We start from the raw sequence: 27,537 nt of genomic DNA, 5'->3' as shown, positions 1-27,537 counted from the left end.
GAGGGAGCTGGCAGATGTCATTGCCAGGCCACTCACCATCATCTTTGCTAAATCGTGGGGAATGGGAGAGGTGCCTGAGGACTGGAGGAAAGCAAATGTCACTCTGGTCTTCAAAAAGGGCAAGAAGGAAGACCCAGGTAACTATAGACCGGTCAGCCTCACCTCCATCCCTGGAAAGATAATGGAACAACTTAACCTTGGTGCTGTCTCTAGGCATATCAAGGATAAGAGGGTCATTAGGGGCAGTCAACATGGCTTCACTAAGGGGAAGTCATGCTTGACAAACCTGATAGCCTTTTATGAGGACATCACCCAGTGGGTGGATGATGGCAGAGCAGTGGATGTGGTCGATCTTGACTTCAGTAAAGCATTTGCCAGTCTCCCACAGCATCCTCACAGGTAAACTGAGGAAGTAGATGATCGGGTAGTGAGGTGGATTGTGAACTGGCTGAAGGATAGAAGCCAGAGAGTAGTGGTCAATGGGACAGAGTCCAGCTGGAGGCCTGTATCCAGTGGAGTCCCTCAAGGGTCGGTACTGGGACCTGTATTGTTCAACATATTCATCAATGACTTGGATGAGGGAATAGAGTGCATGGTCAGCAAGTTTGCTGATGATACTAAACTGGGAGGAGTGGCTGACACACCTGAAGGCTCTGCTGCCATTCAGAGAGACCTGGACAGGCTGGAGAGTTGGGCGGGAGAAATTTAATGAAATACAACAAGGGCAAGTGTAGAGTCTTGCATTTGGGTAAGAACAACCCCAGGTACCAGTACAAGCTGGGGACTGAACTGTTGGGGAACAGCACAGGCGAAAGGGACCTGGGGGTCCTGGTGGACAGCAGGATGACCATGAGCCAGCAATGTGCCCTTGTGGCCAAGAAGGCCAATGGCATCCTGGGGTGTATTAGAAGGGGTGTGGCTAGTATCACAGAATCATAGAATCATAGAATGGCATAGGCTGGAAGGGACCTTAGAGATCATCTAATCCAACCTCCCTGTCATGGGCAGGACACCTCTCAACTAGATCAAGCTAGGTCAAGAGAGGTTCTCCTCCCCCTCTCTCTCCCCACTCTGCCTTGGTGAGGCTGCATCTGGAATATTGTGTCCAGTTCTGGGCCCCTCAGTTCAAGAAGGACAAGGAACTGCTGGAGAGAGTCCAGCGCAGGGCCACAAAGATGACTAAGGGAGTGGAGCATCTCCCTTATGAGGAAAGGCTCAGGGAGCTGGGTCTCTTCAGCTTGGAGAAGAGGAGACTGAGGGGGGACCTCATTAATGTTTGTAAATATGTAAAGGGTGACTGTCATAAGGATGGAGCCAGGCTCTTCTCAGTGGCATCCAATGATAGGACAAGGGGAAATGGATATAAGCTGGAACATAGGAGGTTCCACTTAAACATGAGGAAGAACTTCTTCACAGTAAGTGTAACAGAACACTGGAACAGGCTGCCCAGAGAGGTTGTGGAGTCTCCTTCTCTGGAGATGTTCAAAACCCGCCTGGACGCGTTCTTGTGTGATCTGATCTAGGTGGTCCTGCTCTGGCAGGGGGATTGAACTAGATGATCCTTTGAGGTCCCTTCCATTCCCTAACATTCTGTGATTCTGTGACCAAAGAGTAAACAACTGTGACAGATGTCAGCACGCGCCTGGTCTCACAGAGGAACACAAATCAGCAAGAACAGCGACACAGAAAAGAACATCAGCAGTGGAGGTATTTTGCAAGAGCAACAGAGTTGACAAGTCAGGTAGTCATCCCTGACTTCAGAGACTCCCACAAGGCTGCCTGAAATTAGCCAATGGAACCAGGCCATGTGATGCCACTGGCAGACTTGCAGTGTCCCGACTCTTCAGCTTATTGAAGGGATCTGCCCAGGGGAAGCATTCAGGCCAAGGACTATGCTACAGCCTACCTGCTCTGGGAACAGCCACTTACTAGCTATGCTGTTCCAGCAGAAACACTGTCCAAGCCCACGTCTTTGACCATCTCATTTCATCACTACTCAACATTTCCAGCCTCAACTGCTCCAGTCTGCCCAAGGTTTAAAAATGAATTTTTCCACATGTACCACATTGCCGGAAATCATATCCACCATCATCTCAGTCACTCCTTGGCTACGCAGCATCCCAGCAAAGACCCAACATGTGCCTCCCACCTTCTTTGCTGTGTCTCTTGCTGAATAGCAATCTTCCATACTAATAATAGGGCCTCTTTCAACAGTTTTTCAGAAAGAAAAGTGGTAGAAAGGGGCAGAAAGCCTTGTAGAAATTCCTGTAGCAGAAACCTATCAATGAAAAGCTGTTAGCTTTTGGCACTAGCAGTTCCAAAACCCAGTCAGTCTCCTGAACCCTCATGTGCAAAACTACTCCAGAACCACACCACTCATCTCTACCTGCCATTCCCCCTGCTCCTGCCAAGAATGTGTGTAAATGCTCAGTCTAAGAAAGTGATTTGTTACTCCAGTAGGTTTGTAAAACTCAAAAAGGTGTGGAGGGAAAATGCCATTTAAAACAAAAACATACTCTATTACGCAGACAGAAGCACTGAATGGTACTTGATCTAAAAGTAAAAGACCTCCTTCAGGCTCACGGTGCAGAGTGCTAAGAAATTCCTGAATGGGTTTGGATATTATATATGAGCCTTTGTTCAGATTGCAAATTTAAGATGAAATCTGAAACAAACACGCAGTTCTCTGCTGTAATTTTTACAGTCTACAAAGAAACCAAATACCCTACCAGGTTATCTGTAGCGTGTATGTATATATTTGCATACGCAATCCTCAGGTACCAGTCTCATTAGAACTTTAAGTCAGTAGGTATTACTGCCTTCACACTGCACTAAACCACACAATCGATGTGTTCCCAGCCTCCAGAGCCAGGAAGTCAAAAGTTACACTTTTCCCAAAATTACATTAGTAAGTGAAATTCACTTCTTGCTCTTACTAAAGCTGACCTACCTGCACAGCTGATGAATGACCAATTAAATCACCAACCAGCTCCAAGAAATACATAGGTGTATTCTCCTGCACCTTCTTAGCAGCTTGGTTTGCCTGCTTGTTTGCCCTTCCAAATCCCCACATGTTGAAAAATCCTGGGAAAAAAAATAATCTTTTATTTTGGCAAAAATCACAAACACGATTTATTTCCTCCAGCTAAAGAGAGAACTACACGAGTCACTAAAAATGTAAAAGCAGGACAGTTTGCATGGCAAAATGACAGAAGCTTCGTACTGTGCAGCATTTCTACATCTGGATTCTTCACCCTGAGGGGGGAAGGAAAGATAGCTACTTTGTCTTTTGTCCCTGCTAGATGTAATTTAGCAAACACGTTGAATTACTTACCTGGATGAGACAATACATGGATTTAGCAAGAAATCCAAGGACTGCCTAAATGAACTAACTGAACAGCAAAGGTAGATGCAGGACAGTGATGTTTACCTTTGCTCTGTCCTCTTAAAACTGCTATTTGTGCAAAGAGAGAAATGAGGTGCCAGTCTCTTCCCTGTCTCTGATGTTGAATTGCCTGTTTTTATACTGCCTACTGGCTTTCTCCTTTAGATTTAAAACTATCAGCCAAAAAGAAGTGTAAAGACAGTCCTCCACATGTCCCCTTTGGCTAGCAAGAAAATACACATCTGTGCCACAGCCTCCAGGAGAACTGTGTAATAATACTGACAGAAGTAAGAAAAGTGGGTTCTGTACACAATGCAGTTCAGAATTTCTTCCTGACCCTTTCCTCAGCCCCACCAGCACACAAAACAAGAAATGCACTAGACCATGGCCCTGGTGCAAGAGAGATAACTGGAGAGATGAACAACTACTCAGGGGATTCCACCGAATAAAAACAGAGTAAATCAACAGCAGTCCATCTATCTCACTGTTGCATATGGTTTCTTTCAAGTGTCCCCAATCCTAGAAGTTATAAATTTCCAACGTGAAACCGAATACCACCCGTCACAAGAAGAAGAACTGTGTAGATCAGCTGTCACCAGCAATGCTGAAGACAGAACATCTTTTAAAAAGTGTTTCTAAATCAAACCAGGCAGCAAATATCTTTTTGCAAAGATATTTATATATTTTTATATATATAAGATATAATATTTGCAAAAATTACCATCAAGAGGCGAACAGCCAGGTAGACAAGATAAATCAAGAAAATTATTCACAGTTTGAATAAAAAAAATCCTACAAAAGAGAGTAACAGTTCATTACTGTTCCCAGTCCATAATACTAATTATATTGTGCAGAGCAACTGTCCAAGACTACAAGTACCAGTGCCTAGGGAAGCTGCTGGCCTGGTCAAAGAGCAGCAAGCACTACACAGGCTACGTCTGTACTTGGGGAAAACGCTTCCTAAAGCACTAGCAACTAGCCCTGAAGACTATGATGCCCAGAGGTAGTAAGTGAGGTTGGATACAGTCTCAGAGTCCCAATGTCATTTCAAGTTCAAGGAGGAGATGTGGAAAACACATTTTTTGTGCCAGCTGCTGATCCGCAAGCTTCTCTAGCTTTCTTCTCAAGGTTCTGCCACTATTTACTCTTGCATAGTAGAGGATCCAGCACTATTCAGCAGAAGCAGCGGATCAAGGTTTGTCAGGAGAGGTCATAATTTCTGTTAAACTAGCTGATACAACTGTAAACTCTAAACAAGGTTTACGGCACAGAACTGCTTCAGCTGGAGGTTCTAACTTCCCATATCAGATCTTGGAGGGCTTGTACACCCACGTCTTCTTCAGTTTCCCTCCCACACCTGTTATAGATTGGTAGAACACAAGACTTTATTTCTTCTTACAAAGCCTTTAAGCCTCTCTATTCCTATACAGTGAATATTGCATTTCCCATTACCCTCTTTAAATGTTCTTTTCACCCCCCAGTACTAGCAAACCTGTTGCAACTGGTTCAGCTGGCAGCTGCTGCTTTTCTCGGAGCTCCCAAATGCGTACACTGCCATCTTCTGAACAGGAGATCAGCTGCCTGTAAAAACAGTTGATAAGCAACACCAGCACAGATACTTCACTGTGCAAGTTACCTTGTGACGTTGCTATAAAAGAGACAGCAAGTGCCTCAGGTTCTACACAAGTTTTCTTGAACTCTCAAATGTAGCAGGACATCCAGGTGTTCCATACAAAACAAAGTGCATTTGTAGCAGGACAAACTATAAGGGACTTGTAAAACAGGTGGAAAAACGCACACATTTTCCATCCCATTTTAAAAGCATACCACTCTGTAAAACTAAGAATAACAAGTCTAGACTCTGCGAACAGAGTTCCACTAACTGGCTTCCGTAAGCTTACTTTCAATTTTTCTTATGGAAAAATAACAAAAGGAAAGATACTCCTTTTCCTTACATGTTTAGAACAGCACATGTATTTACAAGATCAAGGCCCTAATTTTCATCTTCTGACAAACCTTTGCTCCTTTGAACAAGACCATAAAGGGATCTAACAACATAACTATTAGATTTTATATATATATATGTGTATATATATATGCAGCAGATTGTCCAACTTGACTGTCAAAATAAGTTCCAGCTAGAAACACAGCACTAATGAACAAAGGCTGGAAGTTACTATTTTTTGCAAAAACATTTCAACTGTTACAAAATATTTAATGAAAAATATTTACTGAATACATCATAGACCTTTGCTTTATAGACATAAAATACCATTAAGCTGTATTTTCACAACATAGACAAAAGTGCTTTATCAAGTCTGATTTTGAAAGTAGCCAATATATTTTAATCTGAGCCTGTGGATCAAGCATAGTACATTGTATTTTTTTCACATCTAATTACAATGATGCATTTTCAAAAATCAGATCTACAAGCTCTATCTACTAAAAGCAGACCAAACTAAAGACCAAGTCGTTGCCCTAGAAATTCGATGTAGTTTTGCAGACTGATTCTGCCCACGCTTCCAAGTTCAGCGTTTCTTTGCTGCATTAACAAAATGCACCGTGACTCGTACCTGTTTGGAAGCTTCTCAATGTGCAGTACAGAGGAGTCGTGAGCAGTTCTCTGGCAGGCAATCACACGCTTCATTTGAAGATTATATACGTATATGCCTTTCCCAACAGCAGCAAACACACACTGGAAAGAAAATTCAATGGAACAACTTACAGAAACACACACTGAAAGACCATCCTGCGTGTAATGGATTTCCAGCAGTACTATGATGTCATCTAGCCCGTGTTATCTAGCTTGTTTCTGTCCTCATGTTACTGCTTTATCCCAAACATATGGAATCAGCAAGTTACGGAAAAAATATGGACTTTTTGGAGGAGATGAGAGATATTCTCCTATACTCTTCAGTAGTTGTTTCATCTCTGTATTTTCATCCTGTACTTTACAGTCAAAGCAGATAACAATAAATCAACATATTTCTGCAATTAAACATTTATGTTCATATGCTAAAATAATGCTCTTTGTTTTTGACAAACTCTTGTTTTATCAAGAAAGACTGAGAATACAGGAAGCTGTTCTGCATTTTTGCCACTTTTTAGAACTTAACTGAAGCTGCACAAAGAGGTCTTGCTCAAGCACTTGGTCTCTACTCAGCGTAGAATAGGAACTCTCTCACAGAAAGGCGTAACAGAATACTGCAAAGATCTGGAACCATTTTGCATTCGATGCTGCTCTTTGGAAAAGTGCAAGGATTTCATCTTATAACTGTCATGGCCCTAAGAAGCCACAAACAGTTTACAGATCATTGGACCTGGGCCCTCTGGTGACTTGTAATTGTCTTAGAGAGGACAAATGTGAAGTTGTGTGTACGTACACACAATAAACATCAGGTACCAAACAGAGGAGCGCAAAATGCTTCCATTCAGTCCACAGTTGCGGTTTTGAACGTACCTTGTTTAGGTGATGGTATGCCGGATCTTTTCCCTGAATGGCCTACTTTATCTACACAGACCAAACGTTAATGTCTCATAAACAGTTTAAGCTACATGCTTGTCAACACTCTGTAAAACCGGTAACCAGTGTCTTTGACTAAGATTTCCTATACGTATTCAACAGTGTTTTGACACTGTTCAAAACTCTCTGTCTAGGTTTTTGCTGAGTTTTGGCTTGGTTTGGTTTTGTGGGTTTTTTTGTGCACATCCGTGGTGGGAGCTCCAGTAGCTCTGAAACTAAGCTCATATTGCTGATAGCACTCTACCAAATCTAGGAAAAAAACACTGAGCCCATTTTTATTATTCTCCTAGTTTTGTGTGAGGCGCAATTCAATGGCCTTTCACATCACTCTTCCACTCTCACATCTCAGCCTTTTCTCCCTTACAGTCTTCTACCTTGAGACAGGCTTTTAATTTTCATATAGTCTTATGGCTTTGCAAAAGATGCTCTTCACAGATCACTTTTTTGGTTTTTTACACAAGCCCTGGTAAAACTCTGGTCATCTCAAACCTCAAGAAAAAAAACAGACAATGAAGCATAAATTGTACACCTATCTTAGAAGAAAAGTTAAAAACACACACACACCCCATCAGCAGATGCACTCCTTAGCACTGTTTCCTAGTATTGCCGCACCTTTACCATCCCACTTCTTTCTGAATGATGTTTTGCCTACAAGCTCAGTGTCAAACTAGACAAGTCCATCTTCTTCAACTACCTAACTACCAAGCTTGCTGACAAGGTTCCAGGTAGAGGAAACACCATTTTTTTGGTTGGTTTTTTTTTGACATGAAGAAGAGTGTTCTGCTTTTAGATAGTAGGTAACAAAGTCATTCATTATAGGAATACGTTTCTCCAGCACTTTCTAAGTAAGAACTTTACAATACAGACAGCTCTGCCCTAAAAGCACCTTCTATTTCAGCATGTAACACTAAAACCACCTTTCCTTCTCACTATTCAAAAGTCTCACAATAAATAAAATTCTGCAGCAATTTGTTTAGTTCAGTTCCATGAATGGAAGAAAGTCCTCAGCAGCCTCAGACTCCACATTCAATGTTTTAACTACCTCTGAGCTTCCCAAAATCGTTTTCCCCTCCCTTGAAACACATCTTGTGTAGCTTTCAAGCAGGGAATCAAAGCGTTTTGAAGCCAAATTACAGAACTTCTCCTAAACAGGATTGGCTTTTTGCTCCTCCTAGAACTAAGCACCCACAACAAAATGACTAGCAATCCTGTCTTTAGAGACAACTACATCTCTTTCCCCCCAGCACTGACACCCTCCAATGTTTCTCTCTCCAGTGTTTTAGGAATGTTGTTTTCACACACATGCATCGGGTGATGACTTGGTCCTCAGCCTACATTCAGGCTTCCCCACAGCTTTTATTTTGTTATAGCTCATACTTCTAAATCCATTTCCAGGAATCCCTTTCTTAATCATTCCCCAGCAATGGATCTACAGGCCCCAAACCAGAATCCCACTGTACCTGAAACATGAAACATCTTTTCTTTTGCCACTAGCAGTTGGTAAGATTTCACAAAAGTAAACGACAACCTGAGGATTTTTAATGTTTCCTGAACAATAACCGGGTTCTGCCCGAGTATTCTGACCAAGAACTCTTGGATTATCTCCAAACCATGATTACAGCAGATTGGATTTTGGACCCATATTTGTGCTCTTTACAATTGAGTATAGCACATCTGAACAGAAGCAGCAATATTTATTTACAACTGTCCTGGTTTAGCCCAGTGCCACACAGCCGCTCACTCACTCTCCCCCCTCCCAGGAGACGGGGAAGAGAATTAAAGGGGAAAAGGGAAGGAGACTTGTGGGTTGAGATAAGAACAAAATAATGATAATGATGATTATGATAATATAATAATAATAATAATAATAATAATAATAATAATAATAATAATAATAATAATAATAATAATAATAATACAGACAAGTGATGCACAGTGTAATTGCTCACCACCCGGTGACCAACACCTGTCTCATCCCAGCAAATGATCCCAAAACAGGTAAGTTTCTTCACCGCAACCTCCGATGAGCAAGAGGCCCAAAACAAGACTGAGACCAAGATAGCACTCTGAGAGTGAGAGCCCCTGGAAAAGCAAAAAGCCCTTCTTTCCAGTCAATCCTCACCTATATGCTAGGCATGACGCTGCATGATATGGAGCACTCCACTGGTCAATTTAGCCCTCAATCCTAAGTCTAAATTCAAATCATAAGGGGAGTTGTGGGCCTTGGCAAGAACACAGCAGGCTGGAAAACCTTTGAGGTCTCAATGTCAAGTATAAACACCAGTGCGCTATCAACATTCTTCTCATAACAAATCCCAGACTAAAATCAACACAGAGCTCTGTCCCAGATGAAATCAGGACAATAACTAAGCATAGACATATGCCTATTATTTAATTCATGTCATGGTACCCTCAGCTATAACTGTTCAAGAAGCACACTATTGTGGAAATTGCATTTCCAGAAACATGGAATACGAAAGAGGTATGCCATAAAAACACACATCTCCTGTTTATTTTTCTCTAGAGGTACTGTAAACAACTAATAAATCTTCATCAGTCAAACATAAATGTCTTTGTGACGGTCCATTATGTTAGTTCCCATACCACCAACTTATTATAACCTTTAGTTACCTCAATGAACAAAATTTTATATAAAAACTGTTGACTGTAAAAAAATAACTGTGCACATTTTAAAGAGGCCTCTCATACAAAAACAAGCCAACAGAAAACACAAAACACTTGGCCTTCTGCGGTAAAGTCATGCTAGCTCACTTGAAGTAGTTTACTCTGTTTAAAGATTCTTACCTCCTCATCAGATGTTAAATGTTGAACTGAAGTTTCATTTGGGCTTTGGGATAACTTTATCTCCGGCTGCACATCTGAATGGACAGAGGAGTCCCAGAAGTTGCACTCAGATGCCTGCTTTGTCCAGTCAAGTGCATCCCAAACTATTAACTCACCCACGTGAGAACCTGTCACAAAAGTCAAGTCTAGAGGGGGCAAAAAACCACACACAGAAATCACATGATATAAAAAAATCCATTCCACACGAAGTTAGAACCCTAGAAAGTTAAGAGAGCCCATTTTCTAGTGAAGCTTTGTAGTACATAGCTGACTGCACAAAAACCTCTCCCTTTGAGTAAATACTCATTTGATTACCTAAGCATAGCTCAGATGAGCAAAAGGGGATGAGCTCTCTCTTGTAAAATGAAAACTAGGAGGGAGAACATTCACTGGGCACAGTGCACAGTACAGTACAGAAAAGGCAAGGCACATCACCAGAAGTATGTAAAGTATCTGAAGTTCATTTGTTGCCTACATACAAAATCCTTCTATTCCTTGGACAAGTAGGTATATCAGCACCCCTCAGACACAGCAAAGTATGTCTTTGCCATAAACAGAAATACCGATCACAAATCAAATGGATGAGTTAGTGGCAAGATTGAAGTAGCTGCTCATGAATCTGTTAATCACACATGGAAATGAACTGCTTCAACAATACTTAACACCAGTAGCTTATGGTCTTTTTAAGCCAAATATTGCTTCCCCTTCATGATCAACACAGAGAAAATAATGGCAGCAGGAAACCCCAGAAACAATCACCACAGAATCCAAGTTTTCTTTTTTCCAGCTTCTTGTTACCTCTGTACCACAGCCCCTTTGTGCCAACCAGGCTGACACAAATAGGCCCAAGGACAAAATATACTCTCTTTATCACACCAGGAATAACTTGTTCTGGGCTCTGGAGGTGCTCCATAAAAAAATACAGGGAGGAACAAAGTAGAAGGGGTTGATACTTGTAGTTGAGTAGATAGAACTTCAGAGAATAGCTCAGTATTGCCCTAATGAGCAGCAGAGATTGCATCATCTTCCAGAGTCTCTAAATAATGGATGTACATGCAGGCCCACACCTGCACACCCAGAACTTTCAGTTAGCTTGAGACTACAACTGCAAAGGCTGTGGCACTGTGTATTTCATGTTAAGAATCAGAAGGAACAAGAGAAAACGGCATTTTAAATTTTCCCAACAGAAGGAAGACCCAGAGTTCCATTCCCGCCAATGACACCACCTCTTTTGAGCCTTTTCTATATAGTAACCTGCCCGGTTTCATTTCACTGTTAGTCCATAAATAAAGCCATTATATTTTCACATTTCACTACCTCTGCAGCTACGCAGGAAGGTACATCTACTAGTTCTGAAGTTTCACTCCAGTTAAAAGTTTGGTCCCAATAAAAACTCCATAGTCAAAATATCCCACTGGTAACTAACAAAACCAGTAACATTATAAAAAGATTCTTACCATTGACACTGACTAATGACAAAATGTTATCCTGATGGTCACTAAGGCGTTTTAGTTCAATGACATTCCAATCTTCAGATCCACCATTAGAAGCCATCAACCTAAAAATGACTTCAAAGATAGAGAAAGAAATTGTCTAAATAAGCTTTATCATTCAGAATAAAATGTAGCTATGCTTAAATAAAACACATCATTTTCAGAAAGACACAAACAAAAACCTGTTATAAGTGAGACGGTATTGGATGTGCAAAGCCGCTTATGACCACTCACAATGCCAAAAAAAATGGCAATAAACTATTTCAGTGTTATTATTGAGGCCTTTTACTACAGCAACTGTAGGACAAAACATTTCAGCCTAGTAACTCTGAAGTTCAGAGAATTGGTCAACATCAGAAGTTACAGAAAGCAGAAGTGAAGAGTATTAGACATCTTCATGGATAAGTAAACTAAAAGCTAAACATCTTTCTTAAGGGCTCCTTTGATTGAAAACTATCATTCAAAAGGATGTAGTATTCTCTAGCAAGGCAATCAAGATCACCAGGAATTAAGACTTTATTTTAATGAGTCTTGGAATTTCTTTTATGATATTTCAAGGGCACTACAGAAGAACTGTGGGAAGTTCAGATGGAAGTTTACATTGCATACCAATGTCTAAGCACAACAGACTATTTTTAATTTGCTCCCAATTCTTTGATCAGAATATCAGATTGCTATTTTTCAGCTAAGTGTTTAATCATATTGAGCAAAGTCTGTTGTTTTGCTGATTCAGTGCTCTAGTTTTTCTCCTAGATTTTTTTCCATATTTCGAAATGTCAGTAATTTTATAAAACATTCTTTTTTTTAAAAAAAGACTCTCCACCAACAGCTAGCCGATGATTTACAGTTTGCATACACAGAAAGCCCTGTCTCCAAGTGAGCAACAGAAACCATCACATTGTCTCATTATAGCTTTCGATAGTATAACGAGATCAACAATACCTCATACTCCTGATCTTGGAATAAGGTGGCTCTAGAGAAGCCTAGTATCTGAAAGCTCAGATAATGAGTTCCAGACTTTCTCCAGAAGGACAAATGTAGATCACCACAATCAGATCTGGACAGGTGGCAATAACAGTAATAACAATAACAAAGAACACAGAAAAGTTTTGTCATGAAGATCTCAACAAAATTCCTGAAAGAGATTAGTATTGTCTGCCTCTTAGTCAAATAAGAGAAAAAGGAAGAAGGTTGCTAATCACACCCTAATACCATTTTCTTTTCCTATACAATTCCATGCTCTTTACATATATCTCTGATAAGCAGGTGTTATAGAGGAACATGAACATTTAACAGAAATGCAACATACTCACTTAGCTCCTTGCCAACAGCTGCCGCAACGCAATTTTTAGGCAATTCAACCAAAGCACTGATACCTTTGAAAAAATACAGGAGATAAGAGAGAAAAGGATATTCGTTGGCTCCAAGAAAACAGCAAAATCTTAATACCTTATTAATAAAGTTCTTCATAATCTTCCTTCCACTTCAAATTCTTATCAAAATAAAAGCGTATTGCCTGAAGTTAAACGGCATTAGAAGTGAACAAACTACCTCAGATAAAGATAGAGTCAGGAGTTTTTGTCCTGAATCCAGCAGCATTCTGAATGTCAAACTTGAGCTAAAGCTGAGAATCAATAATTTTTTTTTATTTTAAATAGTTAAGATGTTTATATCTTAATGCTGGACAGTATTAAGGACACTGTGGTTATTACTGAGACTCTAAACATATGCAGTACCAAAGTTATTAGATACTGGTACTACCACAGTATGCATGATACTAGAATATCATGCAGAGCCAGCTGAAGAAGAAGAGGGCACAAGATAAAATATCCAGCTTGCTGTTACTCTGCTTTCATCCCGCACAGAATTCCCCTAGTCTGTGCCGCCACACCATTAAAGGAAAACTCCCCAAGGAATAAGCAATCTGTCTCCTTCCCCACAAAGGAAGCAAAAGATTAAGACGGACGAGAGGGCCCATGCTGCACAGCCTGTTGATCCTTTGTACAAAAGTTTCAATATTATCTCACACTAAAAACCACTTCCAACTGGTATTTAGCATTATATTTCATATTGAACCAAAAGACGAGCCAATATCCTCAAAGATTCAGAAGGTTTTGCCTAGCACTACTCCATTCTATGACAAAAATAAGGAAAATATTGGTTCCAACTTCCAGTTTGATTCACAGCTTTGCAGACACCTTTGTAATGTATGGCAATAATACGCAACGATTTTCTTCACATGGACAGATAATATATAAGCTTATTAACAGAAAAGCATGATTGACATTGAGATCTGACTACGTTTACTGTATTTCTATCAAAACCTGCATTGTCTACATCAAAAGTACTGATTCTTAATCATGAAAAGAAATCTGTACTGCTCTACTACCACAAAGCTTTACTTGGGAATAATAAAACTCCTGCTCATTCACAGAGAAAGCCAGCCAAAGGATCTGGTCCACATTACAGCAAACATATATATCAGCATCTGAGATCTAGCCCTGTAAGTCCAAGCTAACGTACAGTTACTGAGATTTGACATATCCTAAAATTCACACAGCACAAGAGATTAAAAGCAGTCTTAATTCTGAAACGATTAAGTCTGACATTTAAAAAAATAGAGAGTGGCTTTAACACATAATGTTATCATTAGAATTAAAGAGAATTTGCCAAGTTGGTTTTGCATCATTATACAGATCCATTTTACTTGCACTTTAACAGCTATAATGAGTCATTTACATTTTTACCTGCATCAGTGAGATGACTGGTCTTACACAAGAGATCTAATTCTCGGTTCCAAACACATAGCTCACTCCCTCCAGACAACCATACATCCAGTCTTTGAAGAACTGTCAAACACTACAGAACAAAAATCAGATATATGTCCCGTGCAAAAGTTCTACAGGGAATTTCTCAGTGAGACGATCATGAGCTTTAGCTAGAGAAAGCGGTAAGTACTATGAAATACAGTATTAAGGTGTCACTTTCCAGAGAAACACAGATTTAATTACATACCATATGTTACATTTTTTGTCAACAATGCAAAACCTGATTTTTCAGCAATTTTTTTTCTACTATTAACATTGAAGAACTAATTTGACTGTAGGTTGTCTTTTCCAACACAGTAACAAAACCAAGCCATAAAATGATCTTTGTTCTACAAGGTCAAAATAATGGTCAAAAAGAAAATCAAGGTACTAAGAGTTCTAAAAACAAATTAAGAATTATGTCCATTTCTCAGCCACTCATTAGGTACCTGTTCTTAAACCAAACGCTCCCGTTCATTTTAACACACCTGCTTGTATAGCCCATGAGCCATGCATAATTAATTCTTGTCTACAACACAACAACAGACAAATCTAGCGTTTCCTCAGCTTACCTTTACAGTAGAATGGAAACATGAAACTTTCTGAACCTGCCTGCCACTACTGCAGTCCCAAACCTGACTTTAACTATTAAGGAAAGGGTTTTTATATATCAGAAATATAACTGCTGTGTTTGTAACTAAATGACAGATTGGGAAGTAGGCATGCAGAGACTCAGTCTTCTAAGCCCTTGATTGTCTTTTCCATATTTGGCCAAAATGACATATTAATAAAGATCTGTTATGGATTCATTTTTGTAGTAAGGAATGCATCTACTTATGAGTAATAACTAGTAAAATACTAGTGTAATCCAATTCCACCTACTGGATATTATCAACCAATGAGTTTAAACAACCTGCAGCCTGTCTCAATGCTACCTTTAAAAGCAAAAACCAACAAAAAGCCCATAGAAATTTCAATCTTCTCCAGATCTAAGGATACAATAACTGTTCTATCAGCTGATGCTGTTAAAATCAAATGGTTTTTTTCTTCAGAAGTATCTGACGAAGAAAATGGTGCTATAGCTGTAATTTTGTGTGTGTGTCCATGAAGTTCAAAAAGTTTTTGTCCAGTCTGAAAAACAAAAACACAGGTACTAAATGACTTTTGAAAAGAATTTCTAAGAGTCTAAAATCTCTCTTTCTAAAGTAATTTATGGATTTACTTCTTACTACCTTCAATACTGTTCCAGATCTTACCCAGAATTAAATAACACATTAAATGTGAAGGAGTAATACATAATAAAAATTAAGAGTATAAAAAAAGTCTAAAAGCCCTTAAGAACCGAGTTCCGTATTAAACTCATTTCATTTTAATACCAGTATTAGCCATTCACTTTTTTTAATGGATACTACAGTAACTCAGATTTGTTGGCAAACTCTTTCTTCAGGAAGTAACTTTTTTTTTATTTTAATGATTCAAGAAACTTGTCGTATATTTATGGCAAACACTGTACTGCCAATTTCCTGACAGCTTTATTTCGTATGTACATTATCTACAGCTTCAGACTGGTAGCTTGGATAACTGCAGGTACTTCTGCTCTGTTCAGTTAGATAGCAAAACCCTACAAACGAATATGCAGAAGCACACTGACATGTTAAACACGCAATTAAAATACAAGGTAGTTATAACTGTAAACTTCTTTACACTTGTGGGTTAAGTTTTTAAATTAAAACTACAAAAGATTTGCTTTAATAAAAACATAATAAAAATCCTACGGAAGTAGAAAATGGAACTCAGTTCCTAAGCTGGATATCTAAATGAGTTATATATTCACAAACTGCTCAAAACACTGAGTATACATACTCACATATACGGTTTTGAATATTCAAAACCAATTTAATTTTCCAAATTATAGAATTATAAAAGGCCTTCAAAAACAGCAAAACACTAACTGAAACTGCTCAAGAGAAGAAGTTTCAAGTTTCTCTTCCATATTTTAAAATTACACCACCTCAAATGTCACATAAATTTTTCAGAAGGTTTCTAAAAGAGTTTACAGTTTGAGATTTATTTCTTTCTTAATTCGAATGAAAGATCAGGTGGGATGAGGCTTTGAGCAACCTGATCTAGTGGAAGGTGTCCCTGCCAGTGGCAGGGGGGTGGAACTAGATAATCTTTAAGGTCCCTTCCAACCCAAACCATTCTGTGATTCTATAAATGTCTGATACTCGCAGGTTAGACAGCACAGTATGTGTCCCTTTCAGACTTCCTGCTGAACAATTTAACTTGTATACTAGCCATCCTTAACACAGGTCTAATGGTCACCCCTTCTCCATAATTTTATCAATGATACGGAGGCACAGAGCGGAAGAGCAGAACAGTGGGTATCGCACTTAGAGAGCACTATTTCCATAATAAATCTAATATCTTAGTACAGTTTTCAAAAGTTATAGAAGATTTTTATCACAGCAAGCAATTAAGGCCTTGTTTCTGAACCACATGAAATGTTTAACTTCCGCTGACTTTGGTGTCTTTCCAGTACAGTTTGTGCTAGCTCTCCATTTAGTCTAACCATTTATGCCACGAATATATATTGCTAATAGAAAAATTATATTTATTTAAAACGTAAGTATATATACAAATCTTGGCAGGACTGGGACCTTGCTACATATTTGTTGTGTCATTGGTCAACATTCCAGTGTTTACAGCAAACATCGAACATATTTTAAAAGAAGAATTAAAGCCGGAAGTTTATACATATTTCTGCTTTTCACATCATTTCACCTCAAATCTCTCTAAAATCACCATGTCTTCCCAAAACATTCTAACTTTTAAAACTTACTATTCTCTTGGGTTCACACTTTTACTTTCCTAGCTCTCCTTTGTAAACTAAGATTTGGCAGACTCCCTCCGCTTTTACATTTTCAAACAGTAGCTCTGCAGCAACTCTTATTTATTCTGCTTTCTCACTAATAGACATTTCTAACTCCTCTCCCCTACTTCATCCCTCTCCAAAGCACGCAAGCTACCCCAAAAAAATTAGAGCTAACCTGAGCATTCCACAGAAATACGATTCCATCATCTCCCGCAGATGCAAACCTGGGGTGGGGGGGTGGGGAAAGCTGTGAACCTTCAATATAGCATAACATAATGGCAAAGCAGTAAACAGTTATGTAAGAAAAATGTTTACAAGATATATCAGACTCTGGCTTCAAAGAACAAACATGTATGCATAAATCTCAATTACAGCTTATAAACTGAAATCAGTACATTTAAATAGATGATTATCAATATACACTTAATATAAGGGCAAGGCTTAAGAATTCCAATACATGCTATTATAAATAGAATCCCACACTACAGAACCAATTCTGTTGTTTAAAAATATGAGATCTTACATATCAAGTAACATCGAACTCTAAAACCAAATACTATTAGTCAGAGCTGACTGACTGAAAGACATCTAACAAGTTACAAACCACTCATCTGAGCCCAGGAGTAAAGGAGTCCAGTATTTATCATGATACTTTAAACTGTGGCGTAAAAGAACTCCTGCAGAGAGTGCATTTAAGGTGCTAACTTTGACTTCTGCTAAAAATCCAGCTAGAAGGCATACTATAAAAGGAAAAAACATATTAGCATGTTAATCCCACATTTACAAAGCCTGACCTAAATTCAATATTCTTCCCTAGGCTAGAGTGAATATCTAACCATCTGCCTACATCACTACAACAGCTACACCATAGCTGAAGTACACATCCCAGCTACCCCAGTAAAGGCATATTGAGTTGAGAAAGCCTAGAACAGAAGTAAGACCTTCCATAGAAAATTGAATTCAGTTGTTACCTCCAAATATGCCTTTCTGATTTTTTCCTTTTGTTTTAAGCCTTCACCAAGGATTAAACAATTACTATTTAGAGAATTAACTAAGATTTGTACTATGTGCAAGAAAGTAATGAATAAGACAGGTTACATCATTTCCGATTTTTTTTCTGTTACCAGCTGTGAATGGTTTCATTAACTATATACATGCCTGTCATTTTAGACGCTTTGCAATTACAATGTTTGTGAAACTTGCTAATAGAATAAGTTTTCAGGCATAAAGCCATAAAGGTTTTTCCTCTTCCTTCTTCCACATATCCTCCACATTTTATTCTATTATAGTAAAAAGGAAAAAAAAAAAGTGTAAGCAGTACTTTCTTCATATCTTTTATTATTTTAAATATATATATTTAAATAATATATATATTTTTTAAATGTATATTGTAGAGTCAGTTATCCTACAGTTACATTCTGTTCACCAATGGGGAGATACATGGGTCACCTGATTCTTTTCCAGTCATGATCACCATCATCTATAACCTTGTCTGTTTCCTGAAGGAGCAACGAATGGTCAAATGACCAACAAAAAAAGCTCTTCTTAAAACGTGTTATGAACTCTGTTTAGTTTAATGTGTCAAATGCTAGGGTATTACATGCAATTTTATCTCAGCCCATTTTTCGAAGACTCTTGCTGAGGCTTAGCCTTCTTTAGGGATCTTCCAATCAATATGACCCTTACTTCATGTTCAAAAAGTACAAGAGAAAAGAAGATAAAAAAGCAGCTTTCTGTTACATTTATACAGGATTTATTTAGTATCTTCAAAAACCAATCTGAGAAAATTTTCCACTCACTGGTTTTAGCTGAGCCACTGAGAAAACAAGAAAATCCTTCTGCAAAACTCTCAATAAGATGACATTATCTAAAGACCTGAAGCGTGAAACTTGGCTTACAATAGTTGACAAAAAGCACACAATGGAATGCTGCAGAAACTAAATAAAAACATTTCAGAAGCTGAGTAACAATACTAATTTTACTGAAAAGAATCAAGCGAAAAATATTATCAGCTCTTTAACAATCCAGAAACTACCATATTCTTGATAAATTAAACTTTAGAATTACTGTCCAGTGAAGTGACTTATTAAAGTCCTCAAACTCTCAGAATATTAACCAGCTATATAACTTATTCCTTATCCATATGCTATTTTATAACCGATCTTCAATGCGGCCATCCAGGCTTTAGTTTTACACTGATTATCATTAGTTTAGCTTCAATAATTTACCTGCTACCATACAATAAAGCCCAAAATGGTAGAAGATTTCTCTGCATCAGCCAGTGTGTGCAATCAAAGAATACTCTAGTATTCCTATAAAGACCAGTTACATTTATTGAGTATGTGTTTTGGGAAAAATGTATTTTGAGGAAAGGTTATTAAAATAACTTGGCTGGGGAAAAAAAAAAGAGGACTAAAAAAAACCCACAAGATTCTTTTATTTTTGTATTAATCTTCTGGTGGATTACTATAATGTAGAAAAATAAATTTTATGGTAATGCATATATCTTTTCTGATATATATTTTTATGACACTAACAATGAAAACTGACAAGCTAGAAGTTCTCCATGGAGTCTTCTGTGAAATACATGGAGAAGAAGAAAACCTTCTTTCACAAAATACCTGCTGTACTCTGCAAGGATATAAACTAAACTCTTATCCATGTTAACTTTGTGTAGTGTATTGATGAATATATTAGAAATCCCCTTCTGTGCCTAATCCATAAAAGATATAAATTACTACAGCTCCTTCAGAGAGAGACTCTTGCCTATTACTTACATTCTTAGTTCTAAAGGTTTTCTATTTAATTCTCCACATCAGCCAAAAGTCACTACACTTATTATTGACTAAAAGCTTCACAACCTTACTTTTAAGGCAGATAAATATTTCCTCTCTTGCAGGATTAAGTTAAAATTAGAGAACATGCAAGGCTAATTTAGACAAAGCTGTGACAGACGCCAGGTCGTTAACGTAAAACTATCGTAATTAATTCTCTCAGTCACACTTCCAAAGTGACAATGGTAAATGTAGTGACTTAATATTAATCTCAGAGTTCGCAATAGAGTTGGACATAGTTACAAGGAACTAAAAACAGATCAGATAAAGATTGTTAGGGAATATACAAAAAAAGTGCACAAAGCTAAAAACTGGAAAAGAGAAACAAAAGAACTGTTAGACTTCAAAGAAGTACAGCAAGCTGAACAAGATCCAATTGGAGAAGATATGTAATGTAGAGATTAGACATATGTTGAATTTTACTAAGCAGGTATTCTGAATAAAGTGGTGAAAATTTCAAAATTTGAGAAATTTAGAAAAGTTGCATTAACCAAAGCTCAAGTGAATTAAGCACTAGAGCTTCAGAAGAACGTGTAACAAAATATTGGAAAGAAAGGAACAGCAACATGCTACAGTGTATCTGTAAGAGTCTATTACATTCTTTTGTAGAACCAAAAGATGAAATAGCTGTCCTCAATTTAAAATCATTAAACACATGCATCCACCCAGAAAAGAAGCAGACACTACTGCCTACTGCCCTGGGAGAAAGTATGTATGCATGTACAGAAGTGAATGTTCAATTCAGAACAGCCTGAAAAAAAAGGGCCGAGTTAGCTGGAGGGATTTCCTTTGAACAAATTAATTTGTACTAAGAAACATAACTCCATCACCATTATTTTCTCATGAAAGTAAAACTTACAAGAGAAGTAAAAATATGGAGTAACATATCAAGAAAAGAGAGTGTTCATCTCTTGCCTTTTTTAACTCCAGGCTTTTCCTGCCCTCCCCCTTCAAAAAGAAAAAGTGAGGATTAAAAATATTACTACATTTTCATAAATAATCTCTAACGTATTGCCAAGGATGCTATGAAACAATTTGAAATGCAATTTCATACCTGCAGTCATCTATTTGCACTAGAAATCGTACTATATCTTGATGACCTTTCAACACAAGGAGCTCCGTGTAAGGATTCTGTATTTGTTCTTCACCAATTGTCTGTACAGATGATTTCTAAAATTCATAAAAAAGGAATGACATTTATTTTGCACTGACATTTCACCAGGTCTTTGTAATAATCTACATATAGACTCGTGTGTGAATGTATAGTTATATTTGAATTTAAATTAAGTTTCTGAAATATCATTTTGCCTTAATGAAAATCATTACTAAAGATCATTTCTTCTTATTTCAAGTAAATAATATCTTTCTATACCACATATTTTAAATTACAATATAGCAGTTCGTTTAACAAAAACATTTTGTACTCTAATCACGGATACACCAAGCTGAAATTCCAGTTTAGTCATGAGCTGTCATGTGGACCCAGCTTCATGACTCAATTCACAACATAAGTCTGTGGACCTCTCGCATCTTTCACCTACCGTTCAATTTTAAAATTCTATACAAAACCAGCATTTTTAAAATAAAGAATACTAAATAGTTCTGTTACATAGTACATAAATCATCTGCTGGAACTCTATCCACAAAATACCAAAGCAAACCGCTTTAAAAATCATAGCAAATGCTTAATATTTTATAGAACAGCATCTGCAATTACCCCCAACTAGATTATTAATTAAAAGAACAATCAATCACCCAGAGCAAGCTGATCACCAGGTAGAGTCAACAAAATATTGCATAAGACTGCAGTTTCAGGGCACAATAGTTCTACTAACCTCAATCATCAGTTTGTTTCAAGAGAATACAACTTTTTCGTATTTACGGTCTTCCACATTCAGGAACAACTTGCTATTAGACATTATTTTAAAAATAAATAAATCTAAATAGCTCAGTAGTAACTCAGTGACAGCACTCTCCTCCATCTTACATGACAGTCAACATCATCTTACTTCCAGGACTGCGTCTTCTCTGAGAGCAGACTTTGGCCTTTTCAGGAATCTTCTTGGTAGAGTACTATGGGATGAAGCCCTGGCGTGAAGAGGGGCACAAGAAAGCTGGATAATATTCGAGGACCACCTCCTCCAAGCTCAGGAGCGGTGCATTCCAACAAAGACAAAGTCAGGTAGGAACACCAGGAGGCCCACATGGATGAACAAGGAGATCCTGGACCAACTTGGACACAAAAAGAAGGCCTACAGAGGGTGGAAGCAGGGACAAGTAGCCTGCGAGGAATACAAAGAAATTGTCTGAGCAACCAGAGATCAGGTTAGGAAAGCTAAAGCCCTGATAGATTTAAATCTGGCCAGAGACATCAAGGGCAACAAGAAAAACTTCTATAGATATGTCAGTGATAAAAAGAGATCTAGGGAAAACATAGGCTCTCTCCGGAAAGAAACGGGGGACCTGGCTACCCGGGATATGGAGAAGGCTGAGGTTCTCAATGACTTCTTTGCCTCAGTCTTCACTGGCAAGAGCTCCAGTTGCACAGTCCAAGTCAGAGAAGGCAAAGGCAGGGACTGGGAGAATGAAGAACCGCCCACCGTAGGAGAAGATCAGGTTCGAGACCATCTAAAAAACCTGAAGGTGCACGAGTACATGGGACCGGAGGAGGTGCATCCGTGGGTCCTGAGGGAACTGGTGGATGATGTTGCTAAGCCGCTATACATCATATTTGAGAAGTCATGGCAGTCTGATGAAGTTCTCACTGGCTGGAAAAGGGGAAACACAGCCCACATCTTTAAAAAGGGGAAAAAAGCAGACCTGGGGAACTACAGGCCAGTCAGTCTCACCTCTGTGCCCGGCAAGATCATGGAGCAGATCCTCCTGGCAACTATGCTAAGGCATGTAGAAAATAAGGAGGTGACTGGTGACAGCCAACATGGCTTCACAAAGGGCAAATCCTGCCTGACTAATTTGGTGACCTTCTATGATGAGGTTACAGCATTGATGGATACAGCACTGATGGATAAAGAAAGATCAACTGACATCGTCTACCTGTCCAAAGCATTTGGTACTGTCCCACACGACATCCTTGTCTCTAAACAGGAAACACATGGGTTTGACAGATGGACCACTCGGTGGATAAGGAATTGGCTGGATGGTCACACTCAAAGATTTGTGGTCAACGGTTCAATGTCCAAGTGGAAGCCAGTGACAAGTGGTATTCCTCAGGGGTCAGTACCGGGGCCGGTGCTGTTTCACATCTTTGTTGGCGACATGGTTAGTGGGATCAAGTGCATCCTCAGCAAGTTTGCAGATGCCACCAAGTTGTGTGGTGTTGTGGACACGCTGGAGGGAAGGGATGCCATCCAGAGAGGGACCTTGACAGGCTGGAAAGGTGGGCCTGTGAGAACCTCATGAAGTTCAACAAGGCCAAGTGCAAGGTCCTGCACATGAGTCGGGGCAATCCCAAGCATAATTACAGGCTGGGTGAAGAATGGATTGAGAGCAGCCCTGAGGAAAAGGACTTGGGAGTGCTGGTGGATGAAAAGCTCAACATGAGCCGGCAATGTGCGCTGGCAGCCCAGAAGGCCAACCGTATCTCGGGCTGCATCCAAAGAAGAACGGCCAGTAGGTCGAAGGAGGTGATTCTGCCCCTCTACTCTGCTCTCGTGAGACCCCACTCGCAGTACTGTGTTCAGCTCTGGAGTCCCCAACACAAGGACATGGAGCTGCTGGAGCGAGTCCAGAGGAGGGCCACGAAGATGATCCAAGGGCTGCAGCACCTCTGCTACGAAGACAGGCTGAGAGTTGGGGCTGTTCAGCCTGGAGAAGAGAAGGTTCGGGGGTGATATTATTGCAGCCTTTCAGTACTTCAAGGGGGCCTACAGGAAAGTTGGAGAGGGACTTTTTACAAGGGCGTGTAGTGATAGGACAAGGGGCAATGGATTTAAACTGACAGAGGGCAGATTGAGATTAGATAGAGGGAAGAAATTCTTCACTCTGAGGGTGGTGAGGTACTGGAACAGGTTGCCCAGAGAAGTTGTGGCTGCCCCATCCCTAGAATTGTTCAAGGCCAGGCTGGATGAGGCTGTGGGCAACCTGGTGTAGTTGAGGTTCCACAGCAGCGGGGCTGGAACTAGATGATCTTTGAGGTCCCTTCCAACCTAACGATTCTACGATTCTATGACTTCAACAGAACCTACACTGTAAAACAGTAATTACTGAATACTGTACAACATGCAGAATACACGACAAGTAATCCTACATGAAAGATAAACATATTATCCTCAGAAACTTCAACATTTTCTTGCAGGAATAATAAACTATTTTCTATTATTTCCACATTGATACTTCTTCAGAAGTTAAGAATGACAAAGTTAATAAATAGGGAAAGAAATCTGTATTTATTTTTTAAATGAAGAGGTTGTCAAAATGCTAGTTCTTGTGATTTCATCTTGGTTTTGTGCTATCTGATGCATTTCATGAAGCAACTGTTCCTCATTTTATGCAATCATGTGACAATAGCAGTTCCCATTTAAAATAATGCAAGTAGAATCTGCATGGTTATAAAGAAAAGTTGGACAAATGTGGAAACCTGGAGTTCAGCTGTCAAAAGCTAATCAAAACATTCCTTAAAAAAAATTGGAAATTCTAAAAATCCTAAGCAAATCTCAGCATCACTGGATGATGTAGTCAGATTTCCATTTTTATTTACTAATAGAAACACACATTCACAAAACAACTGCAACATCACTTTGAAAAAGTCAGAATTTGTAAATTTAATATCCCAATTCTATATTCTGTTGTTGCTTCCTATTCAGTACAAGACAGTGCTACTTCTTTTGAACAACGCGTCTAATCTTATTTTTCTTAATTCTAGGAATGCCTGTGGATATTGAAAGGTACAGTGCTCATAAAGCACTATCGGTTACAACAAATAACAGTTTTTCCCCCAGTGCTGTCATACAACAAGCGATGCTCTCTTCTGATCTTCATTAACATTTACTGAAGTGTTGGGTTACACATGCGTTCTTTCTCTGAAGAAATCTATTTTTGATATAAACTATTAATTTAGATCTCTTGTAGCAACATCAAGTTTTTAGAAGGGAAAGCTAGATGCTGATGCTAATGGAATCCATTCCCAGCTTGCATGTTTTTATGCAGGACCTGTAAGTATCACTATGATAATCAGTAAAAAAAACACAACATTCATCTCAGCTTCGGAACTTGCTAAAACCCCTATGACCTGAAGCATTTAAAAGTGGGATATTCAAAAGCAAATCATCAAAAATATGGATACAAGAGTACACAGACATACTTACATATGTATCATGGATCATAATAAACTAGCTTATATGGACCATGATGTTACTGCAGTTAGATTGTTCCCATTACAAGAGCCACCCTGCTTAAGATGTACACCACGGCCGCCAACTGAAGATATTCAGGAGCTTAAGTCTAAATGATTTTCAATTCCATAGAAAAAAAATGGGTACGGAGAAATTTACATCTCATTAATTTAGGACAGCTTTGCCAGAGGCTTTCCCTATTGACTCTGTGCGATGTCACTGCAACACATCTGGCCTTTTATGACTGGCTGAAGCCATCGCACAGGAAACAAGCACGTGAAGTCCACAGGCCGTACACTGCTATAGGCTTCCTTATCTATTTCAGAAGACTACAGAGGAAATCAATAGTTACGAAGACGATCTTTAGATGAAACAATATTACATAATGCAGGAAAAAAGAACAAAAAGAGTTTTGAGGTCAACCCTTACCAACATTTGTTATTTAGTTTTTCCACAGAGGAGCAGAATTATTACCATCATTCAGCAAACCAGCTGTAGCAATGAGAACAGAAGTCTTGGGGATCAGGTTTAACCAAGCCATGAACAGCACAATGGAAAAACCGGTTGACACCTTGACTCATGCTCAGGCTTTATTAAATCACAGTATAAATAAACCCTAGCTAGAGTTTAAACTTTGGAGAGCGATATAGTTTCCTTGCATGTTAAAAAACGGTTGCCTATTTTCCATCTTCATTTTAAAAACAACTGCACATAAACCTGCTAAGTATGACTGCATTACAACCAATATTTTGAATGATGACAAAAGTCAGAGCTATTCTCAGCCATCATAATCCCAAATTGGTACAGACTCAAATTTCCACCAAAGTAACTACTGGCACTTGAAACCAACCACGATATTGTCACGGTTTGCTCATGTACAGCAGTTACTTCCTCATATTTGTCTAGATTACAAAAGCACTACGATTAAGGAGACCAGTAATAGTGTTAATTAACTCTTGTTAAATCCAGGCTGAGAACTTAGGGAGCAGCAGAGTCTTAGGGAAAAGAAAATCCAAAAAAACTCTCCCTCAAATCCAGTAAAACTCTTTTTCTGAGCAAGGCAACAGGAAGAATGTCAGTGTTGAACGTGCTACATAGGCCTAGTTTATTTTACGGATGAGAAACTGAGAAGAAACGCTAGAAGACTACTACAAACTACACGTAGGCCACATAAATAACAAGTTACTCCCTATAATTTACATTATCGACAGAGGAGTCCCGAGGGCAGGACTCCGCATGCTTGCGAGCTCTGCAACATAACCCCCGCTTGCCCAGGATGAGCCAAGCAGGAGAGAGAAAGCCGCGACGCTCCGGACAGGGGCGGCTCCCAAGCCCTTCAGTTCCTGGGCAAGCCCCGCGTGGCGGTTTTGCTGTTTGCTTTTGTGTTTCTTCCCCTCTCCTCTTTCTCCTCAACGACGCCTGTAACCCTCTCTCACAGCCAGAAAGCCTCACAGGCTGCGAGCGAGCCCTGAAGGCCTGTCGCTCCGAAGAGCCCAGCGCACGGCCCGGCCGCGCTACCACGGCACAGCAGGCCCACGCCGGCGGAAAGGCCGCCGCGCAAAGCCCCCCTTCCTCACAGCGCTCCCCCGCTGGACCTAAAGCTCTCCCCGAGGCCTCCACCGGGGCCGTGCTGCGTGAGGGCGGCCGTCCCCAGGGGCAGCCCGCGGCCCGGCCGGCGGCTCCCGACTGAGGGGACAGCGCTGCGCTCCCCCCCCGCCCCCGCCAACGGCCCCAACGCTCTTCCTGGCCCCGCCTCCCGCCGCGAGCCGCTCTGCCCGCTTCCGCCACGCCCGCCCGCCGCCTTACCTCCGCCAGGCCCTGCGGCTCCCGGCCGCCGCCAATCAGCCACCGCAGCATCGGGACCGGCACCTGCGTCCCCGCCACGGGCGGCTCGCTACAGCGGCCAGACTGTCCTCGCCGCTCGGCGGGACGGCCCGCAGCGGGGACTCCCGCCGACGGAAAGGCCTTCCTAATCGAGCTCCGCGCGGAGAGCAGCCCGCCAGCGGGCGGGGCCGAGAGGGACCTGAGCAATCGATCGCCGAGCGGGTGTCGTGCAGCCGCCAGGGGGGCGGTGTGAGAGGGCGGTGGCGAACGGGAGCGGCGGGAGGGCAGCGGGAGGGCGGCGGGACCCCCCAGCGGACTGAGGTCGGCCTGTGGGCCGGTTCTGCGGGTCGGCTGTCGAGCGCAGCGAGTCCTGCAGCGGACAAAGGAAGTATCCACCTGCTTTTTACTTGCTGCCTTCCAATTTCAGATGAAATTTGTGCTACGACAAAAGAATAATTATTACTATTTTATTATGACTCTTACCCGTTTCCTGAAGTAAATAGGATAGATAGATCCAGATCCAGATCCAGATCCAGATCTAGATGTAGATACAGATGTAGATGTAGATGTAGATATATAGATAGATAGATCAGATTTCCCT

The 27,537-nt window shown here is 40.1% G+C and overlaps 1 protein-coding gene across 1 annotated transcript in view; it reads right to left on the bottom strand.

The window, feature by feature from the left end:
• The window catches only part of WDR41 (WD repeat domain 41), a 33,187-nt gene extending 6,216 nt beyond the window's left edge, over nucleotides 1–26,971 (bottom strand). The window contains exons 1-12 of the mRNA XM_086630086.1: nucleotides 26,919–26,971; nucleotides 20,816–20,931; nucleotides 17,103–17,151; nucleotides 15,052–15,183; nucleotides 14,625–14,687; nucleotides 13,993–14,104; nucleotides 12,559–12,621; nucleotides 11,210–11,320; nucleotides 9,714–9,898; nucleotides 5,959–6,080; nucleotides 4,878–4,966; nucleotides 2,951–3,084 (exon numbers count right to left, since the gene is read on the bottom strand). Coding sequence (XP_086486212.1) covers nucleotides 2,951–3,084; nucleotides 4,878–4,966; nucleotides 5,959–6,080; nucleotides 9,714–9,898; nucleotides 11,210–11,320; nucleotides 12,559–12,621; nucleotides 13,993–14,104; nucleotides 14,625–14,687; nucleotides 15,052–15,183; nucleotides 17,103–17,151; nucleotides 20,816–20,931; nucleotides 26,919–26,969 — 1,227 coding nt within the window. The 5' untranslated portion in view covers nucleotides 26,970–26,971. The remainder of the gene's footprint in view (nucleotides 1–2,950; nucleotides 3,085–4,877; nucleotides 4,967–5,958; nucleotides 6,081–9,713; nucleotides 9,899–11,209; nucleotides 11,321–12,558; nucleotides 12,622–13,992; nucleotides 14,105–14,624; nucleotides 14,688–15,051; nucleotides 15,184–17,102; nucleotides 17,152–20,815; nucleotides 20,932–26,918) is intronic.
• Nucleotides 26,972–27,537: the final 566 nt, after the last annotated feature.

The sequence above is a fragment of the Tauraco erythrolophus genome, chromosome Z, assembly GCF_009769465.1.
Source record: "Tauraco erythrolophus isolate bTauEry1 chromosome Z, bTauEry1.pri, whole genome shotgun sequence".
NCBI lineage: Eukaryota > Metazoa > Chordata > Aves > Musophagiformes > Musophagidae > Tauraco > Tauraco erythrolophus.
The sequence above is the reverse complement of the archived record's forward strand: the minus strand, read 5'-3'. Positions and strand labels throughout refer to the sequence as shown.